At 38.9% G+C, this 14,441-nt stretch overlaps 2 protein-coding genes across 14 annotated transcripts in view; one reads left to right on the top strand and one right to left on the bottom strand.

Annotated features, from left to right (window-relative positions):
* Luc7l3 (LUC7 like 3 pre-mRNA splicing factor) overlaps nucleotides 1–14,441 on the bottom strand; it is a 335,229-nt gene that overhangs the window by 102,705 nt on the left and 218,083 nt on the right. The window lies entirely within an intron of this gene.
* Nucleotides 1–14,441, top strand: part of Spag9 (sperm associated antigen 9) — a 125,543-nt gene that overhangs the window by 87,462 nt on the left and 23,640 nt on the right. For all 13 annotated transcript variants that reach the window (XM_034505835.2, XM_076935988.1, XM_076935989.1 and 10 more), the window contains 10 exons: nucleotides 1,443–1,499; nucleotides 2,415–2,588; nucleotides 3,732–3,861; nucleotides 4,305–4,394; nucleotides 4,904–5,071; nucleotides 5,394–5,565; nucleotides 8,668–8,886; nucleotides 9,129–9,324; nucleotides 12,247–12,372; nucleotides 13,319–13,399. In XM_034505835.2, the coding sequence (XP_034361726.1) occupies nucleotides 1,443–1,499; nucleotides 2,415–2,588; nucleotides 3,732–3,861; nucleotides 4,305–4,394; nucleotides 4,904–5,071; nucleotides 5,394–5,565; nucleotides 8,668–8,886; nucleotides 9,129–9,324; nucleotides 12,247–12,372; nucleotides 13,319–13,399 (1,413 nt within the window). The remainder of the gene's footprint in view (nucleotides 1–1,442; nucleotides 1,500–2,414; nucleotides 2,589–3,731; nucleotides 3,862–4,304; nucleotides 4,395–4,903; nucleotides 5,072–5,393; nucleotides 5,566–8,667; nucleotides 8,887–9,128; nucleotides 9,325–12,246; nucleotides 12,373–13,318; nucleotides 13,400–14,441) is intronic.

The following is a 14,441-nucleotide window of genomic DNA, read 5'->3' as shown; positions in this document are numbered from 1 at the left end:
GCTGCATGTGTTCCTTCACTGCCAACCAAACCCTGCCTGAGCGTTTACTGCAAGAAACTTTCTCAGTTAGCATTTAGATTAATAACAGAACAAAATCATGGATATCCCACAGCCTAGATGTCTTGAGATAGTACAGGACCTTGGAGGATAATCTCATAAATTTGTAAGAGATAATTGTTGTTACTTAGGGATAATGGTCTTTTTTTTTTTTTAAAGGAAACAATATTCTTAATGTCAATTTCACATGCAGTATGTGAAAAATATATAGTATCTTCCTATTAAATATACTTATTTGACTGCCCCTTCCATTCTTTTCATGCAAAATATATTTTCCTTTGGCATCTTTTAGTCAATCGGATCTTTGTTTTTATCATTAATATGTTTTAGTGGTTTCTATTCATGGATTTAAGCGCCAGTGTATGCATACGATGCAGTACAGTCAGATCCAGCATCCATAGAGTTACTCACTCTCCATACCTGCTAATCTCTGGTAACCACTGAGTCAAGCTGAGGACACATAGTTGTCCTTTATTGGCTCTTAAATCTCAGAGTGTTGCCATCTAGTGGTCATGGTCTCAGTAAGTGTTCCCTCCTTGAATTCAGAAACAGCTACTGAAGTTTGTCAACTGACTTTCCATTAATTTACTCATACTCTTGAGTTTAGATTATCACGTCAGATTTATACATTGTTTAAGTCTGTAAGCCTAGCCTCCAGCCCTTACCTCCTTATAGGTACGTCACTTTTACCAACGCTTACTTATTAAATGGAGTACCAGAACAGCATAGTTGCAAGGTTTTTTGTAAAAGTTTAGAGTGCAGATAGAAGAAACCTTAAGGTAAGAACAGGAATTTATAAGGCAGTATTTCAATGAGGGAGCTAGAGTATATCCTTTTAATTTTTCCCTTGCTTCGATATTATTTGTTATTTTGTTCTTTGAGAGAAGGTCTTATTCCAAACTGACTCCAAACTTGACAATCCTTCCACCTCAGTCTCTGAGTGCTGGGATTAGAGTTCTGTGCCATTACACCCAGTCTGAATACTTTAATGTTGTTTGTCAGAGCCCTGCTCTTGTTGTCTAGCCACTTGAAGGATGGAGACAAGCAGGGTTCTTGAGACCAAGAGTTCAGGGCTCGTGGAGCAACAGAGTGACTTCTTGTTTCTTAATAACAACAATAACAAGAAATGGGGAAACCTTAAATATCAATATTAAGATTTATTGGCTATTTGTCTAACACAGGAATGCTCTGACAAGGGTTTTAGCTCTTTAAGAAGGTCTGGTATTCTATCTAAGCAGGGTTCGACTTAACAGGCTGTCTCATGAAAGGTCAGAGTAACTGCTTGCTAAATGAGTTAATGTGAGCTAACTTGGTTTGCTCTCTTCTGTCTATTTTGTGACTTTTCTAGAACACCTGCCCATTAATATGTTTGTTTGTTTGTTTAGGGCTTCACGAGAAAATCCAGCTATGCAAGAAAAAAAAAGATCAAGCATCTGGCAATTGTGAGTATAGTAAGGACCAGAATCAGAGGTGATACTTGGAGACAAGAACATTATACTGACTTTTGCAAGTTGGGAGGAAATAGCTAAACTGAAATTCTTCTCTTTAATATACAGCATGCCAGCTCGGTAAGGCTGTGCTTCAGGACCCAAAGTAGGTTATCGTAAGCTGCACTGAATTGCTCATGCATTTGGTGGAGTCTTCTGATGATTTACATAAACTATGGGGAATTATTTGTAAACCTGACAGTTACATGAGTCCCCATCAAAGAGATGATGAGAAATACAGCCTTTGTACTGCTTGGTTAGTCGTGTGTGTTAAACTCAACTACGTTTGTTCCAGAAGTGCTGTGTGTTTACTGCAGTTAAAACCTACCCTTTAGGGTTAATCTGTTCACTGGAACCATAAATGTTTTAAAACTGTGGACATGAAAATAGTTTCTTAAGTTGAGCTTAGAAAATTCATGCTATGAGTTAACTTGTGATATGTGTTCCTAGTGTAGCAGAACTTTCTATGCGCTGCACACTAAGCTCTGGCTGTCATCACACTCATCCCCCTGCTGCTCACTGACCACTGTGACCTTGTCCCACATAGGACCCACCCAGCCAAGGAGCGTTTGTCTCGCCATTGTTTGCTAGAAGCTTTCTGTACGCAAGAGCATCTCTTTCATTATGGAACTTGCTTATACCTGGCATCCTAAGTTACTTTCCCCTGAATGTCCAAGTTTGGTTGTGACTGACTGCTGAGGCTGTAGTATAACTATAAAACTGGTTTTGCTAATGTCTAACTCAGTGCCTTGTAAAGTTTTGAAATTTTCTTGATCATAAAAATTTATGGGAAATTGGGGCTTGGTTTTCACAGCGCATGTAATAGACATATCTGTGGGTTTTGTTTGTTTTCTTCTTTTATTTTGTTAGTTTCAGCCGACTTTTTAGCTCTTCAAGTAATGCAACAAAGAAGCCTGAACCCCCTGTTAATCTGAAGTATAATGCCCCCACCTCTCATGTGACTCCCTCTGTGAAGAAAAGGAGCAGCACTTTATCTCAGCTCCCTGGTGATAAGTCCAAGGCATTTGATTTCCTTAGTGAGGAGTAAGTATTTCAAACAAGCGCACAGAGTGCTAGAACCTGTCACCCTTACTAACTAGTCCTCAGTAATTCAGATGACTCAAAAGAGACTATAACCAGACATAATAGTTTATGTTAATCCAGTATTGCTACAGGATACAGGTATAGATACAAGAGAATCATCACTAGTTCATTGCCAGCCTAGTCTGTATAGACAGTTCAAGGCTAGCATCAGCTACACACAAACCCTGTCTTGAGAACAAAGGCGACTATTTTGTCTGTTGGGGTTATGGATAGATGTGGGAAGAAAAAAAGAAGGATGGGGTTCTATAATGCAGAGGGATGCTTTAAGTAAATTACCTGTAGAACTTAGCAATGTATTTCTAAACCTGTGAAGGCTGAGACAGGAGGATTGTATTTTGAGGTTGTCCTGGGCCAAAGAGTGCACGACTTTGCCCCAAAATGAGTGAGTGAATGGATGAGCGAGTGAATGAATGAATAAATGAATGAATAACTTGTACCCAGGGTTTCTTATGAAAATTGCACTTCAGGACTAGTGATCTGGCTCAGCAGGTAAGGGTGCTGCCAACCTTGATAAACTGAGACCCATTCCTAGGACCTGTATGTTGGAAGGAGAATGGACTCTCTGGCCTCTGATGACACCAGGCATGCATATACACAGCCATCCATGCAGGCAAAGCACTCAAAACACATAAAATTAAAATAATTAAATCTAAATTTTAAAAAAATGAAAAGAGGGTGTAGAATCTAAGAGTTGAACTTAACCACTTTCCACAATAGCATTAGAAAATGCTCCGTATGTGTTAAGCAAAGGAAGATCCCAAATTACTTCAGAAGTTTATGATTTTAAAAAATATAACATCTGAAACTTCATAAGTTTGATGACTAATAACTCAGTTTAATACAACATGCTGCTTATTCCCTGTTGAAGGCTTGTTTCACAAACATGGAAAAATCAGCTTTGGTATAATCCTGTGTGTGTGTGTGCGTGTGCGTGTGCGTGTGCGTGTGCGTGTGCGTGTGCGTGTGCGTGTGTGTGTGTGTCTTATGCACAAGGCTCCAGGGTAGAGTCAAGGATGACTCAAATGCTGGGATTAGAGGTTTTGTTGCATTCTCTTAACTAAAACTGCAAATGTCTCCTTTTAGAACTGAGGCTAGTTTAGCCTCCCGAAGAGAGCAAAAGAGAGAACAGTATCGGCAGGTGAAGGCTCATGTTCAGAAAGAAGATGGCCGAGTGCAAGCTTTCGGCTGGAGTCTGCCTCAGAAGTACAAACAGGTACTTGAGGGTGCAATAAGCTTGTCTAGTAGGAAGTGCAGGTTGAGAAGAGTCTGCTTGGAAAATGTGAACTGGGAGCAATATCCTAAATTTCTCGTCTCAGCCTGCCTCAGTTTGGTGTATTTAGGCAAATATAAAGGACGTGAGCTTTGGGCTGTTTTCTAGAGCCCCAGAATGTAAATAAACTCCTAAAAGACAAGCACTTCTGTGTGCAAACATGCACTCGTGTGCACATGTATTTTTGTGAATTTCTACCTCCTGCTGAGCTCTTGTATTTACTATATGCAATTGCTGCTTGAGTTTTTGCTTATTTTTCAAGTAAGAATGACAGACTCAAGCTTGAACTTGATTTCAGAAACAAGTATGTAATAGCCATGCTTGCTTATGTCTCAATGGTCCTGTAATTTCAATGTTAATGGGACTTACTGATGTGTCCCTATTAGGTAGCCAACGGTCAAGGGGAAAATAAGATGAAAAATTTACCTGTGCCTGTCTATCTCAGACCACTAGACGAAAAAGATGCATCTATGAAGGTAAGCTAACTGTGACATTGAAGGAGAGACTCTCAAACCCCAGTTAGATTTCCCACCCCTAAAAAACTATTTAAACACTGCTTTCTTTTTTTTTTTTTTTTTTTTTTTTTTTTGAGACAGGGTTTCTCTGTGTAGCCCTGGCTGTCCTGGAACTCACTCTGTAGACCAGGCTGGCCTTGAACTCAGAAATCCACCTGCCTCTGTCTCCCAAGTGCTGGGATCAAAGGCATGCACCATCACCGCTCGGCTGAATTCTGCTTTTGTAGTGAAATGATTGCTCACTTTAACACTTAGCTATTTTTGTATTTTGAGACAAAGACACTCTATAATCCAGGCAGGCCTTGAGCTCTTTCACTCTGCCTCATCCTCCTAAGTGCATGTGCTACTACAGCTCATGAATAGTACTAGAGTATACTGAAATACCCGTGCCTCTACCTTTAGCTATCTTACTATTTGTAGAGAAAAAAAATGACATAATAGCTTTCTCCCCACCCCCTGCCTCCGAGAAGCTGTGGTGTGCTGTAGGAGTCAATTTATCTGGTGGCAAGACCAGAGATGGCGGGTCTGTTGTTGGAGCAAGTGTATTTTACAAGGATGTTGCTGGTCTGGACACCGAAGGCAGTAAACAGCGGAGTGCGTCTCAGAGTAGTTTAGATAAGTTGGATCAAGAACTCAAGGTAAGAACGCACTGACACTTGACTTCTTGATTTATGAGTATATATGATGTCCCTTTAGCATTCATTATATTAAGGTATTATTTACATATATTCAAGTGACTACAATTCCAAATGTATATAACCACTACTGCAAAGAAGACCAAATTATTTTTTAATCACTGATCTGCTTTCACTACTAAGTTTTAATCCAGAAATACATATAAACAATTGTATTTTGACCCTTGCAGATAATCTTGAAAAAATACTGTTTTAGTATAAGAACACAGTCTTAAGAATATTTGTACATTTATATAATTTTAAACATTTTTCTCTGCCTACACAGGAACAGCAGAAAGAATTAAAAAATCAAGAAGAATTGTCCAGTCAAGTCTGGATCTGTACCAGCACCCACTCAACCACAAAGGTTATCATCATTGATGCTGTTCAGCCTGGCAACATCCTAGATAGTTTCACTGTTTGCAATTCTCATGTTCTGTGCATTGCCAGTGTCCCAGGTAAAGCAAGACTCTGCCTCCTCCCTCCCTGTGTCCCCTGCACCTCCTTTGGCTATGGAGTTGTGGAAATTGATAAGAGTTGTGTTCCTGTGCTTGTGGATACAGACTTTACATTCTAGTAAGAGAGGATTCAAAATAGACTAGAAGCCATTGAGTAACAATATATTTTTAGTGTGAATTTTAAAATAGTGTGAAGAGTATTTTAAAAAATGAGTCTGGGTGGTGGTGGCGGCACACACCTTTAATTCCAGCACTCAGGAGGCAGAGGCAGGATCTCAGCTCAAGTCCAGCCTGGTCTACAAAGTGAGTTCCAGGATAACCAGGGATACACAGAGAAACCCTGTCTCAAAAAACAAATGGCAATGTGTGAGGATAGCTGGTTGATAGAGGATGAGGAGCTCCCTAGATTAATTGGTACAGGAAGGCCAGCTGAAGTTCTAAAATCAATGTGTAAAGTTAAAACAATAATTCAGAAATATTAGCCATAAAAGAAATGACACTCTTTTTTTCCCTGTTACGTAATTGTGGTTGAAACACCTTTTTTGTTTGTTTGTTTGTTTGTTTGTTTGTTTTGTTGTTGTTGTTTTTCAAGACAGGGTTTCTCTGTGTAGCCCTGGGCTGTCCTGGAACTCACTCACTCTGTAGACCAGGCTGGCCTCAACTCAGAAATCCACCTGCCTCTGCCTCCCAAGTGCTGGGATTAAAGGCATGCACCACCACTGCCCGGCTTTCTTTCTTTCTTTCTTTCTTTCTTTCTTTCTTTCTTTCTTTCTTTCTTTTTTTTTTTTTTTGTGTGTGTGTGTGTGTGTGTGTGTGTGTGTGTGTGTGTGTGTGTGTGTTTGTTTGTTTTGTTTTTTTCAGAAACACTTTTTTTTCATTGAGACAAAGTCAGCCTGAACCACATAGTAAGATTGTGTCTCCAAACAAAAAGGCTAAGCAGACAACTTTTATACCATTTAAAAAAAAAAAACCTAAGGTAAATGTTAAAGCTGGGTGATGGTGCCACATTTAATCCAGCACTTGGAAGGAAGGGGCACATGTGGATCTTTGCAGCCAGACTGGGCTCTAGATCTTTCAGGCCAGGGCTACATAAAGAAACCCTGTCTCTAAATAAATAAATAAATTAATTAATTAAAAAAAACATTAAGCAAACAAAACCAATAAATAAAGTAATATATTTTAAAGTGATAAAAATAATTTTCCATTGTAAATGCTTAAATTTTTATGTCTTACTAATATTTTAAGCCACTGTATGTCTTTTAATGCTAGTATATAGAAGCCCATCTTAGTAATAATAATAGCAGTAGTCATAAGAAGTTAAAAATGACTTGTTTTTCTTTTGTTCTTTTCTATTTGTTTTGTTTGTTTTTTGAGACAGGGTTTCTCTGTGTAGCCTGGCTGTTTGTTCTGAAATTCACTAGGTAGACCAGGTTGGCCTTGAACTTACAGAGATCTGCCTGCTTCTGCCTCCTGAGTACTAGGATTAAATGTGTGTGCTACCACCAACCAGCTAAAAATGATTTTCAATGTATTTTTTATTTTCTGTATATCAGTTTTTGGCTGTATGTATATTTTGTGCATGTCTGCTGTCTGTGGAGGTCAAAAAAAAGCTACTAGATGCCCTGGAACTGGGTTAGAGATAGTTATGAGCTGCCATATGGATTCTGGGAATTGAACTGTGGTCCTCTCTGCAAGTGCTTCCGTTAACCATCTCTCTAGCACTCCACCCCCTCTACATTTTTAAAGAAGAAAAGTTTTATTACAGTTCACTTATTTTGTGTAATAGTAGAAATGCTATCATATCACAGTGCCCATTTTGAAGATCAAAAAATAACTCTCAGGAGTTGGTTCTCTCCTTCCATGTGGAGTCTCCTTCCATATTCAAGTGGAAGGTCAGGTGTGCCTGTCATCTCAGCCCTTAGGAAGCAGAGGCAGGTAGATTAACAGTTGAAGGCCAGCCTGACCCTAGAAAGCAGAATTCTGTCTCAACCCCTGTCTCAAAAAAGGATAAAAAAAATCTGATAAAAGTATAAGTTAATAGATATAGTTAATAGAGTTAACTTGAATCAATTTGTTTTTGTGTTTGTAGGGAGTAAATTTTTTTGGCCCCATTTTTTAACACATTTAATTATATATTGTTTATTTGACCACTGATCAGTTTTCTTCTTTACTTACTGTATAAATAGTTGTTAATTCCTGAAATGGTACCCTTTTCAGTTTTTAAACATTTTAGTTATTTTTATTGTGTACCTGTGTGGTGTATGAAGAGGCTGCACGTGCCATGTCACATGGATGGAAGTCAGAGAACTTGGTGAAATTGATTTCTTCCACCTTAAACAAGCTCCAGGGATCAGACTTGGGGAATCAGGTTTATGCAGCAGGTGCTTTGCCAACTGAGCATCTCACTATCGACTTTTCTGTTTTGTGTTATTGTGGCTTAGCCAGAAGTGATGGACACCTGTATTCCCTGCTTTTGGGAGGTGGAGACAGAAGGATTAAGACCTTTAAGTTCAGCCTTGATTACATACAGTCCAAGGCCAACATGGACCAAGTGAGACCTTGTCTCCAAAAATTACACACCCATGTTGTTGTCTAACATTAATAGATCCATATTATAGATGCCTTTAAAATGTTTTAAATAATTTGCTGTTGTGTGTGGAAGTGCACATATGCCACAATTCATGTACAGAAACCAGAGGAAAACTTGTGGGAGTTGGTTTTAATCTTCCCACTGTGGCTTATAAGGACCAAACTCAAGTCATCAGGTTTGTGCAGTAAATACTTTTTACATCCTGAGCAATGTTGCCTGCCATGTCTCTTACCAAAAAAAAATAAAAAAAATAAAAAAAATAAAAAAAAATAAAAATGTTTTTCTTGTTTTTCATTAGAATATGAACTAATAGAAATATTATTTTAACTCTCAGTTACTTTTTTGTTTTTATCAAGATTGATTTAACATTGCCTTCTTGATGGTATATTTTAATAGCTGTATGGCTTATCTCTATATTCTTACTTCAAACTTAGAGTAGCTTTAATAGAAAGAAGCTGCTGCTTATTTACTGGGTGTTCAAAGAAAGTTGTTTTGTTTTGTTTTGTTTTCAGGAGCTCGGGAAACAGACTACCCTGCAGGAGAAGAACTTTCTGAATCTGGACAGGTAGACAAAGCATCATTGTGTGGAAGCATGACCAGTAACAGCTCTGCAGAGATGGACAGCTTGCTGGGAGGTATCACAGTGGTTGGATGCTCCACAGAAGGAGTGACAGGAGCTGCCACTTCCCCAAGTACCAACGGCGCATCTCCTGTGATTGAAAAGCCACCAGGTACACCTTTGGAGAGTCTAAGGCTCCTTTGAGAGTGCCACATTACAGACTCGTCAGTCTTAAAGTAGCCATGGTGAAAGCTGGAAGAAGATGCTGTAGTGACCATGTTAGCAAAAACACTGTCCATGTCATTATGCAATGCCGAGGAGGGTCAGTGGAGTGCAGCTCCAGAGTGGGGTGGTGGAGTAGAAGCATTGGAATAGAAAAACTCATTCAGCATAGAGTGGTTTTTGTTTTTACAGAAATGGAAGCTGAAAATAGTGAGGTTGATGAGAATATTCCAACAGCAGAAGAAGCAACTGAAGCCACAGAGGGCAATGCAGGGTCCACTGAAGATGCTGTGGACATCTCCCAGCCTGGTGTGTACACAGAGCATGTGTTTACAGATCCTCTGGGAGTTCAGATCCCAGAAGACCTCTCCCCAGTGTTTCAGTCAAGGTATGCATCCTAAATCAGTAACTTGGGGGAATCTGTACAAATATAAAGAATCAAAATCATGTCATACAGCCAAAATACCCACTAATTGACATCCTTAGAGGGAGCTGAAACATGTTTTATTCTCTCCTATTTATTCTCTCTGGAGACTTTTCCATCCATTTCTTAACTCTATTTTCTAACTTTTAAAAACCGGGACAAATACATACCCTTGTACATATAGATACTAGTCTACGTCTTCCTGGCCATTTTCCCTTCTGGTATTCTGTCTCCATTGTGGTGTTCTACCTTCCATCCTTTTGATGATTCTGGTTGTTCTCTCTGTACTTACTCCCACTCCACTTATCAGAATTAGTCACTGTTGAAATTTGTCATTGTTTGATTTTTTCCCAGAATGGACTTGAATTTAGTTCTCATGCACATTTTGTTGGTTGAGGCTTCTACTTTAAAGGACTGTTTAATCCAGAGCCATTTAGTATATTTTTTCCATCCCCTTAGATACAACTCTTGGTAAACTGGCTTCTTTCTAAGTTTGTTTTTCTTAGTATATAGAGCAGCCAAGAGTTTATTAGCATTTATAATTACTGTCAGAATGAAGTTGTTTTGAATTTGATAACCCGGTTTTTTTTTTTTTAATGTTAATCAAGGGCTTTATAAGTTTGGTAATGCTCAATAACAAGATGCTCATACAATCAGAAGTGTAACCCAATACCCAACCTAGGTGTATCAACTATCTTTGGTTGGTGGAGATACACAAACATCTGCCTCTCCATGTTCATCTCTCTCTCTCTCTTTCTCTCTCTCTCTCTCTTTCTTCTCCTAGCTCCTCCTCTCCTTACTTCTCCTCTCCCTCTCCTTACTCCTCCCACCTTAGCTCCTCCTACATATCACGCTTCTTGTTAAAATAAAACTTTTCTCTCAAAATACAATTAGATAGAGCATAACTATACCAATTTGTGTCAGTAAGGTACAAGATAGACCTAATACCCAGTCCATCATTTTGTTGACTAACCAGAACCTCTGTCATCTCTCCTAACTAAAAGACTTAGTTTTGAACCTGGCTTTTTTCTTGGCTTTAGAATGAATGTCAGCTGAAAACCATCCTCTCAAATCTTTTTTCTCAAAGTAAATAACCGGGATTGGCTATGAGACTATAAGTCTTCAACCCCATCAGAAATCCAGAATGACTGAGTTAAGTGAAATTATGGGAAGCACAAAGCATAGCTTCTAAAACTTAGCCAATTTATAGAAACCGCTGAACACCTGGACAGTCCCTATACTACAAAATGTTGGAGCATCCAATCTTCAGCCTTCTGGCCTAGGATCATCTGACAGACCTAGTGATGCAGAATTATTAAGGCAGATTACTCTGTCTTGGCAGATATAATCAGTCGACTATTCCACAAGTGTGTCCTTTTCTGGACAGTAATTTGTCTGTAGATGAAAAGAGGCAATTCTTGCCTAGTGGCTGTTTCACCACAACTGGAGTAACTCCAAAGATGCTTAATTTCTTTTTAGAATATAAGACAGGAAGCCGTCAGGAGCAGACAGGTCTCTAATCAAAATGAACATTAATACAGAAATGTTTGTAATATCACTTCTGTGGACTTCTGATGTTTTGAAAACCAACTATCCATGTAAGGCAATCTGGACTCTTGTCTGTTAACTCCTCTCAGCTATTTCTAAATAAAATATAGAAAACACCCTAACAATAAACCCAGAGCCATGAATTTGCTATAGGCCCTTAATTCACAGGCTAACCATCTCAAATCAGTTTAAAAAGTTAAAGAAGGACTGGGTCTAAGCCTTGTATTCCTAAATGTGTTATATAGGAGAGTAACGATATTGATCTCACTTTTATATCAATAAAAACTCATACCAATGAAAACCTTAAATTCGAAATCAAAGTAAATTTTGTACCATTTAAGAAATTATAAGTTCATTTTAATGACAATTATACGTATTTCTACCAATAGGTTATGGCTATGCAATAAATCCTAGCTAATCCTCCCTGTTCCAACAAAACCACTACTTTTCCCAGCTCAATATTAATCACCTCAGTCCCCAAGCCCAGGGAATAGGGACGCCGACTCTTCATTAACTTCTTCAAGCTGATTACGAGCGTTGAGATATTAGAAGAGGGGCAGGGGAAAGAGTAAATTGATAAGCCTCTGACGCTGTCTTCACTGTATCCAGCTGGAATTCCAGGACATCAGAGGTTTGAGCAGGTCTGCTCAGCTTGCTTGATGAGTAGATACACCAAGGCTGTATATTCTAAGATACTGCCCAGGTTAAAGCTCCTGGGAGGCCTGCTTCCTCTGGGTTCTGTGAAATTGGGGACAGAGCTGCCGCCCAGTATCTGCTCAGTGTTCGGGCCCAGACTGGAAGCGATAACCCAGTTTTATATCATCCACCTACTATGCCCTGACAATCCAAAAGAAGAGGTTTATGATGGAATATAAACATTTTACTGCAATTTATTTTATAAAATTAAATATATATTAAAAATTGTACATCTGCTCTGGGTGTGCGTGGTTTTAAAACAAAACATCTCTCCCTTCTCTGTCCTACCTACTCCAGAAAAAACTATTATAAACTTTAAAATAATGACAGGGCCATGCATTTTTCTATCTTGTTATAGTTTTGGGGTTTTCTCCTTTTTAAGAGCCATAATTAAAGTCTTGAATGTTAACTGATGAAGTTTATTACTATATCTTATTCCCCTTTCTCCCCTTTGAGCTTCCTGGTTTGTTAGTATTTCTGGTAAAGTTATTGAACTACTTAATGTGTAAGCAATTAACACTGACTTTTCTGGAATCTTAGTGTGTGTTCATGTAGTAAGCTTAAGTGTAGAACTGTTCAATTCTTGAAAACTAAAGCTGAATATACTTAGTGTGGGCTTTCCCTTGTTTCTCATTTTTCCAGTAATGACTCAGATGTGTACAAAGATCAAATATCAGTATTGCCAAATGAACAAGACCTTGTGAGAGAAGAAGCTCAGAAAATGAGTAGTCTTTTACCAACCATGTGGCTTGGAGCTCAGAATGGCTGGTAAGTACCAACGTCCTAACATGACATATTTTTAGTCCTGTCTTCTACAGTTGAAAGCAGAAAATGAGCCAAACATGATAGTGCAGCCTATAATCTCAGCACGTGGGAGGTTGAGGCAGGAGGCTTGCAAGTTGAAGGTCAGCTTGGGCCACGGAACCTTCCATGTTAGCCTTGGCTGTACGTACACCTTCACAAAAACAAGAACCCTAAGTAAGTGATAAATGAAGTGTAGTAAGCATAAATATAAACAAAAAGTGTAGATTAATACAAAAACTTTTATACCCACAGAAAACTAGACTTTCATTGTTTTAAATGGTAAACTTTTTCTTTGTCACAGTGTGTTCTCTTTCTGTAATAGTCATAGGAGGAAAGGCCAGTAGGCTGTTTAAGTCTGAGTCAGACGTGGTAGTTCATGCCTATAATCTCAGCACACAATGAGACAGATTATATAAAGTTTAGACTACCCTGTCTCAGAAAGATGTGAGTTTGTGTGTGTATGTCTTTTCCATAGCTTCTGTCTTAGCCTGCAGGCCACAGTCAGCCACTGATGTGAATCACTGACATTCAATAGTTCTATGTAATAGAGATCTAAGATTATTCATGAAATGGGTTTTATGCAGATAAGGCATGGGGAAACCCAGAGTCACCTGGTGTCATTGGTAATCAATAGTGGTTGTAGCTTTTGGGTATTCATATGCTTCTGTTTGCATAAATAGCCCATTTCTCTGTCTTAGGCACTCATTCTGTCTCCTCCATTCTCCCTCCTCTCTGTCTTTCTGTCTCCCTTCCTTTTCCCACCCTTCTTCTTTCTCTTTTCATACAAAAGTATTAAGCTCTTTTCCTAAAAATTGAATGTTGTTCTGCTTTTTTTCTTGGGGATGCCTGTAGTCTTAAATAGAAACATTGATGTTTTTGTGCCTTAACATTCCTGACTTTACTCCTGCAGTTTGTATGTCCATTCATCTGTAGCCCAGTGGAGGAAATGTCTCCATTCCATTAAGCTCAAAGACTCAATTCTCAGTATTGTGTAAGTTTTGCTTTTCAAATTATTCCTTTTAAAAGTTTTGATTTTGATGTAAAATAGAGTTAAGACTATTAAGCTAATATGTATCTCATGACAAATCAGTATACAAGCTTGAGTTTTTTGCTTGTTGGTTTTAACCATCACCTTAGTTTTTTTCTATTGCTGTGATAAAACACCACAACCAAGGAAACTCACAGAAGGAAGGATCTGTTTGGGCTATGGGTCCAGAGGGATAAGAGTTGACTTCATCATGACAGGGAAGCATGGCAAGCAAGCAGGCTGGACCAGGGTGGTGCGCTCACATCTAGGACTGCAAGTAGAAAGAAAGAGAACAAGCTAGCAATGATGCCAGTCTTTTAAGCTCTGAAACCCATCACCACCAACTGGGGACCAAGTATTCAAATACCCATGACTATAGGAGACAACTCTTTCAAACCACCATAAATAACCATCTTAATGGAACTAGAGAAACTGAATGGGAATGACTTCTAAAGTGGGAAGTATCATTACAAAATGTTTAAGTAGAAGAGAACTTTCTAGATTGAATCTTCACTTTAGAATTCTGTGTTTATTTCAGACTATCCCTTATAGCTCAGGAATACAGTGATGGAGTCATTGGTTTGCTAGTTCCTTTTTCATAGGTTGACTAGCAAAGTTCCAACAGTTTGTTCCTAAATCTACAGGTATATTAATCTGCTCTGAGCTTCTGGCAGGTTGCACCTGCTATGCACCCACCCACTACCCAAGAGCTTTGGATTCACGAATGGAACACACACACACACACACACACACACACACACACACACACCCTTTATATTTTTTGATATGCCTTGATTAGCTCAATGGCTGGGCACTTCCAAACCTCCCCCTGGATAGCACACACTCCCCTCCAGTATTCTTGAATAAATACTTGCTAAACCTGTATTTTATCTCTGCTACCCCAGACCCAATCTGGGGAGTGACCCCTGGGGCCACTTTCCCAGATTCTTACATGTCAGTGAACTTTAATTTTGATCTTTCTGCTTCTCTATCATGGTGAATCTGT

The sequence above is a fragment of the Arvicanthis niloticus genome, chromosome 6 (genome assembly GCF_011762505.2).
Source record: "Arvicanthis niloticus isolate mArvNil1 chromosome 6, mArvNil1.pat.X, whole genome shotgun sequence".
NCBI lineage: Eukaryota > Metazoa > Chordata > Mammalia > Rodentia > Muridae > Arvicanthis > Arvicanthis niloticus.
The sequence above is the reverse complement of the archived record's forward strand: the minus strand, read 5'-3'. Positions and strand labels throughout refer to the sequence as shown.